The sequence below is a fragment of the Patagioenas fasciata genome, chromosome 8, assembly GCF_037038585.1.
Source record: "Patagioenas fasciata isolate bPatFas1 chromosome 8, bPatFas1.hap1, whole genome shotgun sequence".
NCBI lineage: Eukaryota > Metazoa > Chordata > Aves > Columbiformes > Columbidae > Patagioenas > Patagioenas fasciata.
Window position 1 is genome coordinate 28,788,932 of NC_092527.1, and position 12,011 is coordinate 28,800,942.

Below are 12,011 nucleotides of genomic sequence, written 5' to 3' on the forward strand. Positions count from 1 at the left end.
CCCTCTGCAGCACTGTCCCTGGAGCCATCAGATTCAAACCCATAACCAAACCAGGTGATTTACAGCAGCGTGCGCTGGTGCTGAACACACCGATAATCGCTGGGAGGGGACTGCAGAGGCGTGTGCTCAATGCCTTCTTCAAGTAAAGAAACAAAGATTAAGATTAGACAACGGTTAGACTACTTGGAAGAGCGTGGAAAAGTCACTAAAATGTTATTTTTTAAAAAAACCAGCACATTAAGGCAGCCGACGCAGCAGTTTCGCTGCGGATCTGGACCCCCCCGCCTTGCAGTACCGGCCGGGGCCGTGAGAGCGCAGCACAGCACGCGGGATGCCGCGCGCCCGGACACGTGCGCGGCGCCGCGCGCGCGCACCCGCCCCGCCTGATTCTAATTCAATTAGTGCAGCCTGCAACTCCAGAAAACAGTAATTCAATTAGTGCATTGTGGAGCTCGACAATACCTCCAAGCAGATGTTCGCAGTCCTGAGGAACCGGAGCTCGCTTTAAAAATACCTGTATGCCTTCAGCGCGCGCTGCGCACGCCATTTGTCACTACGGCTTTACACACCTTCCTGACTTCTAACAAGGGAAGACAGAAAACTCAGATGAGTTTTGTTTCATTTTTTTAAACTAATCAGCCAAACTAATGCCCGTGTGCTAAAGACCTTGGCCTCTCCATACCAGGAAAGAGTGCATCACATAGTGACAAGATCATTAATGCAGAGTCTGAAGGAGAGGAAGCTTTTTAGCTACAATGCACTTTAAATTAACCATCATGCTGGGCAAACTGGGGTGGTATTTCTCGATTATGATACTGTCACACTGCTTGATACTCAGACTGAAGAATAAAAAGCATGTGCAACTTCTGACAATCAATACACGTAGAGAATAAATGCCTATTTCTAATTACTAAATTGTAACATACTACCAAAAAAAAGTCTCCACTGATTCACACAAGAGGATTTCTTTGCCACATGAAAGGAAGGAAGCATCTCTTGTCGCTGCTACTACCTGAAAGTTGAGATCCTGCAGCACAGCCCAGGGGCTGTCAGCGTTTGGTGGACTTCCCAGCATCACCACGTATCAGCACAGCTTATGCCACCCACCAGACAAGGCTGCTAGATATAAGTGGGGATCAACCCTAAATATGTTTACCAAAACTGTTCTATAGCCATTAGGCATTTATTTAAAAAAGAAAAAAAAAATATCCCTGGCTGGGATGACCCTCTTGGTCCTCCCACAGTGAAGCTCCCAAAAGTCTGAGCCACCAGGGGCTGGATTCGAGTGCAAAAATTACACCATTAATTTGGCTTAATTTCTGCTACTTCTCGTATCCCCCTCATGCTTGTGTAATTGCTCCTGCCAGGTGGTAAGACAAAACAGGAGAAACCGATGCTGAACACCTTCAACAAGAAACTTTGCTTAAAAAAAAACAGGTGTCACATTGTGGCAGTTCAATATTTCATAGCCAATACAAGGAATGTGTAACAGCACTGCAACTTTAAATCTTTGCCTGCCGTGTCAGTCTCTCTTCTCTCATTGTAATGCCAAAGGGAACAGCAATCAGAGTGGAGATGTTCAACGTGATAGAGGTCAGGACACCGGTGGATCAACGTACCAGAAACACGACCTTGTTTATTTTTTTCCCCAGTGTTATTGTTTACAGGGTGCTTTGCTCATGTACCTTGTGGTTCTTAGCTAAAAGATGAAATTACAGCCCAGGATGAAGCGCCCAGGCACACATCCAATTTGTGTTTCCATCTCAGAAAACAAAAAGCTTCTGAGGCCCTCGGGCTGCCATTCAAACTTGGAGAGGCTGACATTTTTAACAGCATGAACCAGAGACTGGCACAGGGAATGATCTAATGCATTTCTGACTTGTCAATCAAAGATCTCACCTCTGCTGTCTTGTAAACAGTTGGGGGCCACCTAACTACATTCATAACCAGGGGAGAGCCTGGCACCAGCCTGGGGGTGCTGGGACCATGAGCTCTGGCTATATTAGTCACCAAAATTCTGATTCCATTTTAGAGGAGCACTATAAACCCTCCGTGGGCAGACACCACATGGCCACTGGGAGAGCGTGAGGGGGATACAGAGCAGGCTGGGCTGGGGGTGGCCACGTCTTCACACCGAGGGGGTCTGACGGGACACCCCATCTCTCTCCCAGTTAGATACAGAACTATGCACACCACTAAACATTGGCTCCAAAGCCAATTTCCTTCAAATGGATTTTTCACTAACGCATTTCTGAACATGCACAGTTTGCCCACCACTCAGTTTTAGCACCTGTAAGGCCATAAATAATGCAACACTGCTTCTCACATTTACATTGTATTTCCCAGCCATAAAACAACAGCTCTTAAGGTAAAACACATGAACATGCTGAAGGAAATTTAAGAAAAACGAGTGTTTCTATTTACCAACAATGCTTCTTTAACAAATATTCCACTTTCTAACATGAAAATGTAAACATTAGAAAAAAATAGATGTAAAAATCCCTTGAGAAATTAGTTCATCTCTTCCTCATGGGTGCAACAGGCTTCCAGTACTACAGACCATTTATACCTTTCACACTCTCGCCTTTCTCCAGAAGCTATCTCAGCCCAAAGAAAGCAGCGGTGTACATCACATCCCTGCTGCACAGCCTCAGGTGTGCAACTTCAATTTGCCCACCACAGTCCATCCATGCTTTCCTCAACCAGGACACAGCTTCCTGCCCAGATCAAGGAAGATACACTTCACTTCTGCAAAACCAAGCAGAAAGTATTTCCCTTCAACTGACAAACCCTCATGTGCAGTTCTTTATGATCAAGACCCCCACTTCAGGTGAGCAAAATGTGAATTTCTAGTATTTCAGAGAGCCACTTCTGTACTGAACAAGATGCTGCTACCTCCACCACAGAAGTTAATCCTCCTCTTTGACTACCAGAGCCTGTTACAGAAATAAGAGGTTTGGATCTGGCAAAATAAAGCTGACCAGACTACTCTTTGTTTATCCATTGGTGCCTAGGTGCCACACAAAGAAGTATCCCTCTTGTCCCAAAATGTTTACAATCTAAACTGGAGCTGATATTTGTGATGGACATCAATTAGATAAAAAGGAAGAGCTGGACTGTTCTCTGTGGTTACCCTGATCCATAACCTTGGCAAGACTTTTAAATTGCTCCTTATGGCTTCTCATTTATAAAACAGCTTACAGAAATAATTCAAGGAAATATCATGGTCTTCTGCAAACCTGGAAGGATTAATAGAATCATTTCCTTGGCATACTTGATAGATGGAACTGTTAAGTCACGATTTTCAAAGAACTGCAACTACTGAAAGCAACATAAACTGAGCCTTGTGAGCGTGCACAGAAAAGATTTAAAAGGGGAAAGTAATTATCTTCAAACGAAAAATGTCATGAAGAGAGACACCTGTTGGCACATCTGGAAACTTCCAAAGCATGGATTTCTATGAAAAAGAATAAACTTATACAGAGTATATTTTTTTATTAAAATAATCTACACTCAGCTTCGTTTTCAGTTGCTTTACAGAAGAACAATACAGTACCGTACTTGGAATGGCTGATCTTTTCCTCTTGTTAAAATATCCTTCGAGCTCTTCCCACAGCCCCTTATAAGGAGTTCATGTCCCAGTTTGCTGCCATCTTCCACCACGATCTCTATGAAATTCAGTTACATAATAGACTACCAGTTGCAAAGCCCTTTGAGATAAGAGATGTTTAAAAACTGTTTCTAGCTCCTTATTCCACCATTCCTAGGATCAGCCTTAAAACCTTTCCCACTGTGGGAAGATTGCCAAACGGAGCTGAGGAACCAGAAGATCCTGTCTTCACACAAGTGTCTCCAATAATAAAAACACAAAGAAGAAAAATTAAGATATCTGACACATTAACAGAATAATCTCTAAACTGACTATCTGGCAATGTTTCCCATGAGGAGTGTGCAGGGCTTTAACTGAGCTATTCTAAAAGACCCTCTTTCCACATTTCTGTCTGAGCATCTGAAGGTAAGCATGTAAATAACTAGACAAATTCAGCAGTGACTAAGTAGCCTTCCAGATGGCATCTTCTCTTTTGCCACAAGCAAAGAACATTGATATGCTTCTCCAGTTACTTCAAGCTTGCTACGGAAAAAAGAAAATAATATGAAAAAATTCGCTGGGCTACACAAAAGTCTTTAATGCTTTCCTGAAGATTCGATACCAAAAAAAGCATTAAAGAACGATGAAAGTATTGCAACGTCACAGCTTCAAGCAGGCTTCAAATGACTGCCATGTAGACTTGTGCACTGGAAAATGCAGAAGCCATGCCTCATAGAGGGCAGTTTTCTTCAAACCATGCAAGTTAATGGGGATCAAAGCCCATTGAAAAAAAATTGACTGACTCATTGCTGCAGAAGCTGCTGCTGGCAATTTAGTTTCTCTCTTAACAGGCACTAAATACGTTCTTCAACCTAAGAGTCAAAGTGCTGTGAAGAGTATCAGTACACCATTTTAGATGGCAAGTGGTGCAGACTTCCCAAGTTCCCATAGTCACTAAATACACATGGAAATGTCTTTCAAACTCTGCAGGAATGCAAATGTCAAAGTCACAGCACTCTCCCAAGAAACTGTACATGGTGAACGGTTGCGCAGCTGACTCATTTGACCCCAAATATGTATGTGCTGTATTAATAGAAAAGTTATTGTACATATCCATCATTAGCAAGAACATCTTGAGCTAAGAGAGGCTAATCTCCCTTCCCCTTTGTAATATATGCTTATTCTGAGTAATAATTCAAATAGAAAGCAAGAAGTCTCAATCTGAGTTTATAAATTGCTTTCTATATACTGTTAAGCTTCTCTAAAACCTGATCTCAAAGAGAGCTGAGATTTATTCAACAGCAGAAAACCCAAAAATGAGGCCTATCCGATTTAGTCAAATTATGTAAATCAGGATTAAAAGTAGGAGGCTAAATTCTGCCTGTTGTCTCTGGAGTCCTCTTAGACTAATAAAAAGTCATCTTCCCCCTCCCCCACAGAAAGCTCTGCTAAAAGCTTGCTTCAGCAAAGGAGGCCTGGCAGGACACCTTCTCGAGTCCATCAGTGCTACTGCTGGGTCAGCAAAAAGAGTTGCAGCAAAATGATGCAAGACACTTAAGCCTCTCCTGAGACTGAGAGGATTATTTCCACAGTACTCTGGGAGCATGAAGACAAATACCAAATAACCACGCTGTCCTTTAATGGCAGGTAATGAATCTTCACCAAATGACTGAAAATTTCAGAAGGATTCTAGCTTATTCATTATGTCTGGTTTTGCAAGATTCTGGTGAACAAAACTATCTGCCACAGGTTAGGTCAGCAGCAGCATAATCCGGCAGCATACACCTTGAAGAAAACATTCATGATGCCACGAGCTCCAACGAACGTGCAGCCTACAGAGAAACTCCTAAGATCCCTCAGTCACTGCAGTTCACAGAACATCTCGGAGACAAAGTATCTAACACGAACATAACATCTCTGCACTCCAGTCTCTGCTGTTCTCCTGGTTAAAACCACATCATCCTAAAATACTGGCAATGATCTTGAGCCTTGTCTAAGTCTCCAGATGCTCACCCAACAGCTGCCTCACTCTCCAACCACAGGAGAGTAGCTGCATTTGATAATATTCACTGGTCACCCAAAGCATCTGAACAAACCTGTTTGGCAGAAAGCTGTGTCACGACGGGACAAAAACAAAAACAAAAAAAAAAAAAAACAAAAACAAAAAAAAAACCCACAAACAAAAAAAAACAAAAAAAAAAAAAAAAACAAAAACAAAAACAAAAAAAAGCTTGAATCTAATAAATCCAGAGACCAAAGAAAGAACAGATTTCCTTTATTTGCATTTCGATTGACAGCTTACTAATACAATAATTTTCTGTAGTCAAAATGTCCAGACTACTGCTAACAAACCTGAAGCAAACAACTGTTGGCATCAATTATCACTATGGCAATGAACACCCCCCCCCCCTCAGTCCTTTAAGGGGCAAACAGAAAATTTAGATAGGAGGGGAATCACTGCATGAATAGCCAGATTGGAGACTGTGTGATGGATACTGTTTGCCAAGTATAATTAAGGGGTATATTTTTGACACAGTTGAAAGCCAACAGAAAAGATGATGGTACCAATCCAATTTAGACAAAATAGTTACATTATCTCACAGTAATGGAAATGTCCCAGCACTGAGCTGCCCTGAATCTACACAAGGTGGGTTTAAATACCAGAGATCTGAACGACATAAGAGAGGCATAAAGTAGGAAGCAGAATAAGGGGAGGTAAAGCAAGCAAGTAAAGGATGCACACGTACACAGGTGAAGAGAAAAGAAAGAGCGGGGAGAGACAGAAAGTACCTGGAAAGCTGGGAGTGCGCCAGTCCCTGGGTTATACAGGCATCGCAGCGAGGGCATGCTGTCCGCCAGGCTGGAGCAGCCCAGCCACAGAGATCTGGGCATAGAGCACTGCAGAGAAAGGACAACTATGAGATGGGACTGTGTGAGACAGGATGGCACAGATTACAGGAATTTTCAAGGCTTAGCCAAATGGCATCAACACCTGGCCTTAAAGACTGAGAAATGTTTAAGAGAACACAAACTGCTGATGAGTCTTTTCCCTGGGAGAAGCTTTACCGATGTCACAGTACCAAGAAAAAGGCACTACGGATCAAGAAAGCAAAACTTTGATCACTTTTCTATGCCAACATTGTGAGTTTTTCCAGTAATAAAAAGTTTCTTTCCAATTAATCAGACCTCTTCTCCATGAACAACCACGCTCCAGGCACAACACAAAGCAAGCAATTTTGCAAGGGAAGCAGAAATGGAAATGACAACTTTAAGTGTAACAGTGGCAGGGAAAGAAAAGGGTTTGTATGTTTGGTTTTTGTCTGTAAAGGGATCAAAAGGAAAAACCCGCAATCCAAGGTGAACAGGAACTTGGTGATACTTTATAGGAGTTTAATGTTTCTGCTTGCCTTGTTATTTGTTAAAATAAAATACAATTATTATAATAAATTGATTCTGTTCTTCGAAATACAAATACAAACCAGGAGCCAAAGCAGCCAATCAAGGAAAATGCTAGTCATTTTGATAGCTAAAGTCATTACCCCCTGAAATATAGAGAGCTGCTTGTTCATTTTACACCACTACTATTAAATTTAGGGATGCATTATGATAGCAATTGCTTTTACCAGCCACAGAGTTTTTGATGCCATAAGCACTGCTGCATTTGTCTAATTACTGGCAAGGCAGGAAAAAACAAGTATATTTTAAATTAGCATATAGCTATGAAAATGGTAGGATGTGATAGATCAGATGCTAGAGATTTCAAACCCTCATACTCTTCTTTTTTGCAATCCTCTCTCCCCCCTCCTTTTTTTTTTAAGGGGGGATGGGAGGAAATCTGAGCGGAAAGGGCAGCTGGAATGGGTATGAAATGACAGCTGCCTTTTGAGCCACCATTTCTTGCTGCTCTTAAGAGGACTAGAAAACCTTGCACAATCTTGCACTAAATTAGTATGTAGGAGCAACATAACCCATCCTTGAGTAAGCAGGAAGGTGATCACCAACATCCATAATCTGGTACTGTGCAGACAGCCACAGAGAGATCAACCCTGTCTATCACCACAGTCGTTGCTGTACTTTGTTGCAATTTACACTGCTGTTCCAGAAATAGTATTGAAAGACTGCTGGGGAACATAACCTATACAAATGGACTTCTTAGAAGTTTATGATACCTTAAAATAAATTCCTCCCCTCGATCTCAAAAAGTCGTCACTTTACAAAGATACTAAAACTCAAGAACTTGACTACTTCATAATATTACACATCACATGAATTTGTAGATAATGCTCAACCTGAAGACAACAAAATTACAGCCATAGTGTTATAACAAGCAACAAAAACCCAAGCCATACTTCCTTGCCTGCGATCCTAACCTCCCAGAAAGCAAACACTCCCACAAACCAAAACCTTTCAAATACCAGCAATCTTTTCTTTGTAATGTAATATGTATCGCCTCAGCTACTAAAAGCTGTTGTGACAGTCAGCCTTAAATATGTATATATATATATATGAAGTGAACAGCTATGGTCAAGCATTTCACCGATTTAATAATACATTTACTTAAATCAAAGTTGTTTATCACTCTCATCACAGTAACAAGGGTGATTAACTACAGTATGGTACCTCTGATGATGAAGATCAAATTCACTAAGTAAGCATCAGCTGCTTACCATTACCCATCCTAGCATTCATAAAGTAATAAAAACTAAATATAGGGTGATTTGATGTTGTTGGTTGGTTGGTTTTTTGCATACAGACTTACCAGTAACGCCCCAACTACTTATTCCCTCTTCTCAGGCTTACCCATCCCTTGTGGTGGCTCGGGTTTTCATGCTGTCATAATGAACTCAAAGAACTGTTTGCCACTAAAATTAGACTGACAAGATAAAAGAGGTTACTTTAAATATTTGTGCTGACTGAATCACAGAAAGATAGAGAGGCAGGAAAAATGAGAACCACTCTGTCAGTGGAAAAGCAAGCTTACACTACCTAAAGTTTATGTGAGATTATGGCTCAAGTCAGAGCCACTACAAGCTGCACATATGGGACTTCATCATGCCAGGGCACTTAAAAGGTAATGAAATGCCTTCCTCCCAAATTGCCACGATAACAAAGGAAAAGATTGGAGATCTATTCTGTAGAACTCCCTGCACCTACAGAGGATATCATTACTCACCCATGCACTCTGGCTGTTGAGTATTATTCCAGAATTAGGAAGTATGCAGTAAAAAATCAACATCACTTCTGAATCTGCTCCAGCACCTAACAAAATTGGTATCACTGATACAGTTGTGTTGCCTATCTTAAAAAAAAAAAAAGTGTGTGAAGTTGCACTCAGTGTGGGAGAAAATGTCATTCCTGTACCTGCCTTTTACCTATTGAAGGAAGCACAGACGCTAAATTACTGTTGGTGACTGAGAGAGGCTTATTCACAAGCATGAACAAAAGGCCCCAGGTGCTTCAATAGAAACAGCTTGTGTGTAAATCAGATGAGTGACCCAACAGAACAACTTCATTTACAGCCTGATCTCTGAAAAATCTCAACAGCCTTTATCCCCATGCACTGAGCAAGCTGCGTGTCAAACACTCACTTTTGTACTGTCAGCTCCACAAACAAGGGACTGGCCTCAACACTCGCTACTTGAAAGCTGACTGACCAAATCCTCTCCTGAACTCAAGTCAACCGACACTGATTCTTCAAAACAAAGATACAGAGGCACAGCGGCTGGACTGCAGCCAAATGGGAATGCTGATATTGCTTGCTAAGTACTGGGCCAGGCTGTAGCAGCCTCTATACCTTCCTGACTCCTGACTGCATTAATACTTCGGATGTCTGCACAACTTTCGGACTGAGGGACACAAAACTTTAAATTTATAAAAGCTAAGCATCTTTAATATACATTGAATGGCCTAAAATAGGGAATTATTTGACAAAACCACGAAATATCTTTTTCCAACTTATTTTCAAGTCTTGTTCCCTGAACCATGAAATACATTTTCTCACTAAAGAAATACAGGGAATAGTTTCAAACAAGACCAGCATCCTCCTCCTGACAGAAGCTGGTACCAGCTGCCGCACTGGTGATTAAAATGGGCTTGTCTTACTTTGAATTAAAATAGGCTGGATGCATTCACAGTCACTGGCTGAGCAGAGTGGGCAGTAACTGCGAGCTGAAGGGAAGTCATAGTTTAACTTGTTCAACTGTTCTTGTAATCACACTCCAAGAATATTTTTTACTGCATCAGATGTTCTGCCACTAATAGCCAACTCTCTCTTCCAATTATTTGATGTCCTAAAGACAAATCTCAGTACACACTCAATAGCTAATTTTTTGCCAGTGCTAAAAATTGGTTATTTACTTTATTTGCTATTGCATTACAAGATTATACATTACCATTTCAGACTGGTTTCTTTATCAAATTTGTTCTCTTCTAGTCCTTCAGCAAATACAATATACCAGGGGTAACTAACAAAGTTTTAGTAAATTGTGTTACAGGTCAGAAATATATCACCTTGTCCTGTGAAACTAAGTGGCTATACATGGGGAAAAAAACAAAAGTTCTTGGACTACTACAATTTACAACTATAGTGCACAGGTGTGAAAATACAAAATCGCTCTAAAACAAGAACAACAACAAGAAAATGCAAACAATAGTTCAACGATATTTTCTTCACACTTTGGAGAAATTAATTAGACAGTAGTAGAAAATTACTGTCTCTAATTGTGGGGCATTTTAGCATAATGAAAGTGTAATAACCTATTATCCCTGCCTGAACCCTGCACTCAATCATATGATAATCTGCATGCCTAAAATGCCTTTGATTTACACGTAATCTAACATATTTTTGTACATCTTCACAAGTTAGTGGCAAAGCCTAAACGGAAACCCATTTTTTTTTTCCCAAGGGCTGCTTTCTGGTCAGCTGTACATAACACTAATTTCAGCTGCTAACCACATCGATTTTAATCATTCCCTCGTACAAAATTATTTCCCTTTAACTCCAAAGATAAACCAATAACAATTTCCACTCCTCTCGGAAGATGTGAATTAAGATTCTGTTCACCCAGTATTTTCATTAAGGAGCATAAATAGAATAGGACATATGTTGACAAACATAAGGGATACTCTGAGGAGTAGCAAAACTACATACAACACACCTGATCTTGATATGGAGACAAATCTTTCCCCCCTCCTTGTTTTCATCAGTTTAGAAAGTAAATACAGGATGGCTGGCAAGTACAATTGTCCCTGAAAGTCTCTTCTGCAGTAGTTTCCTGCACGCTCTCTAAAATCTAATTCTCAGGAAATGTGCCTAAGGAATTTTGATCCTTTACAATACTCTAGCAAACACATGTTCAAATATTACTAGGGCTCCTAATATTCACAATTATTTTTATAATACAGCACAACAAATGGGAGAACAAATTCCACCACTTTTCAGTCCCACTCAGTTCCTGTTATACTTTTTTGGCCACATATTTAACAAAGCCAATGCTAAAAATATAACACACTTCACTTTCACATTGTGTCCAATGTGCACTATTCCTGTCACCACAGAATGAAATACATTGTATGAAATCTATCAGACAAGACAGCTGCTATTTACATTATAAATGTTGGTCTCACGAAACTTAATAACAATTCCAGAAATTTACTTCTGGCTAAAATGGGATTTTGGTTCCTTTCTTTGGTCAACATTTCATCTTTTCAACCTCTCACATATACATAAAAATGAAAAGGTATCTCATTTTTCCCTCTACTGTTCAGAGAGGTGTTATCTTTGATTAAATACATATGATACGGGTATAAAAAGAGTATCAATTCCCAGTGCATCTTGTGTACTTTCACAATTAAAAAACCTGCCATACTTCATTTTTAGCTTGGGTAGCACTTGATCATAGAGGTTTCTCATCTGAGAAAAAAGTATACAATACAACTTAAAAAAACCCTTGCAAAACTAGGAGAAAATTCTTTTTTCATTATTATTTTAGTAGTTTTTTGTGGGGTTTTGTTTTGTCTTTTCCCCCTATCCCAACAGTGGATATAAGGCATACTAAACACGTAATTACATGAGAGAGCCACCCAGCTTTCAAAGGAGCCATTCCAGTGAATTGTGTAAATAATATGCCTTTAAAAACCCTAACATATGAATACAGATTTACCAGTTATGGAGCAGTTATATACCTGAGAGACAAGAATAACCACTTAAAAAAAAATCCTGCCTAATTATGAACTTACCAAAGAGACTAACATGGCTCAGAGCAAATTAATACTTTCATAACTTTCTCTGAAAGTTTTTTGTCTTTTTTCATCTGAAAATAAATGTTAAAAGCTGCAAGTCTTAATTAAGCCAAAAACAATGGCCGAAACCCATACAGTTAGAATTCACACCTCCTTACACCCCAGACCACTGTTCCCTGCA

General features: G+C 40.3%; 1 protein-coding gene across 9 annotated transcripts in view; it reads right to left on the reverse strand.

Annotated features, from left to right (window-relative positions):
• BTRC (beta-transducin repeat containing E3 ubiquitin protein ligase) overlaps positions 1 to 12,011 on the reverse strand; it is a 114,388-nt gene that overhangs the window by 80,334 nt on the left and 22,043 nt on the right. For 6 of the 9 annotated variants that reach the window (XM_065843884.2, XM_065843883.2, XM_071812088.1 and 3 more), the window contains one exon: positions 6,380 to 6,487. The exons of the other annotated variants lie outside the window; for them this stretch is intronic. In XM_065843884.2, the coding sequence (XP_065699956.1) occupies positions 6,380 to 6,487 (108 nt within the window). The remainder of the gene's footprint in view (positions 1 to 6,379; positions 6,488 to 12,011) is intronic. 9 annotated transcript variants of the gene reach the window in all.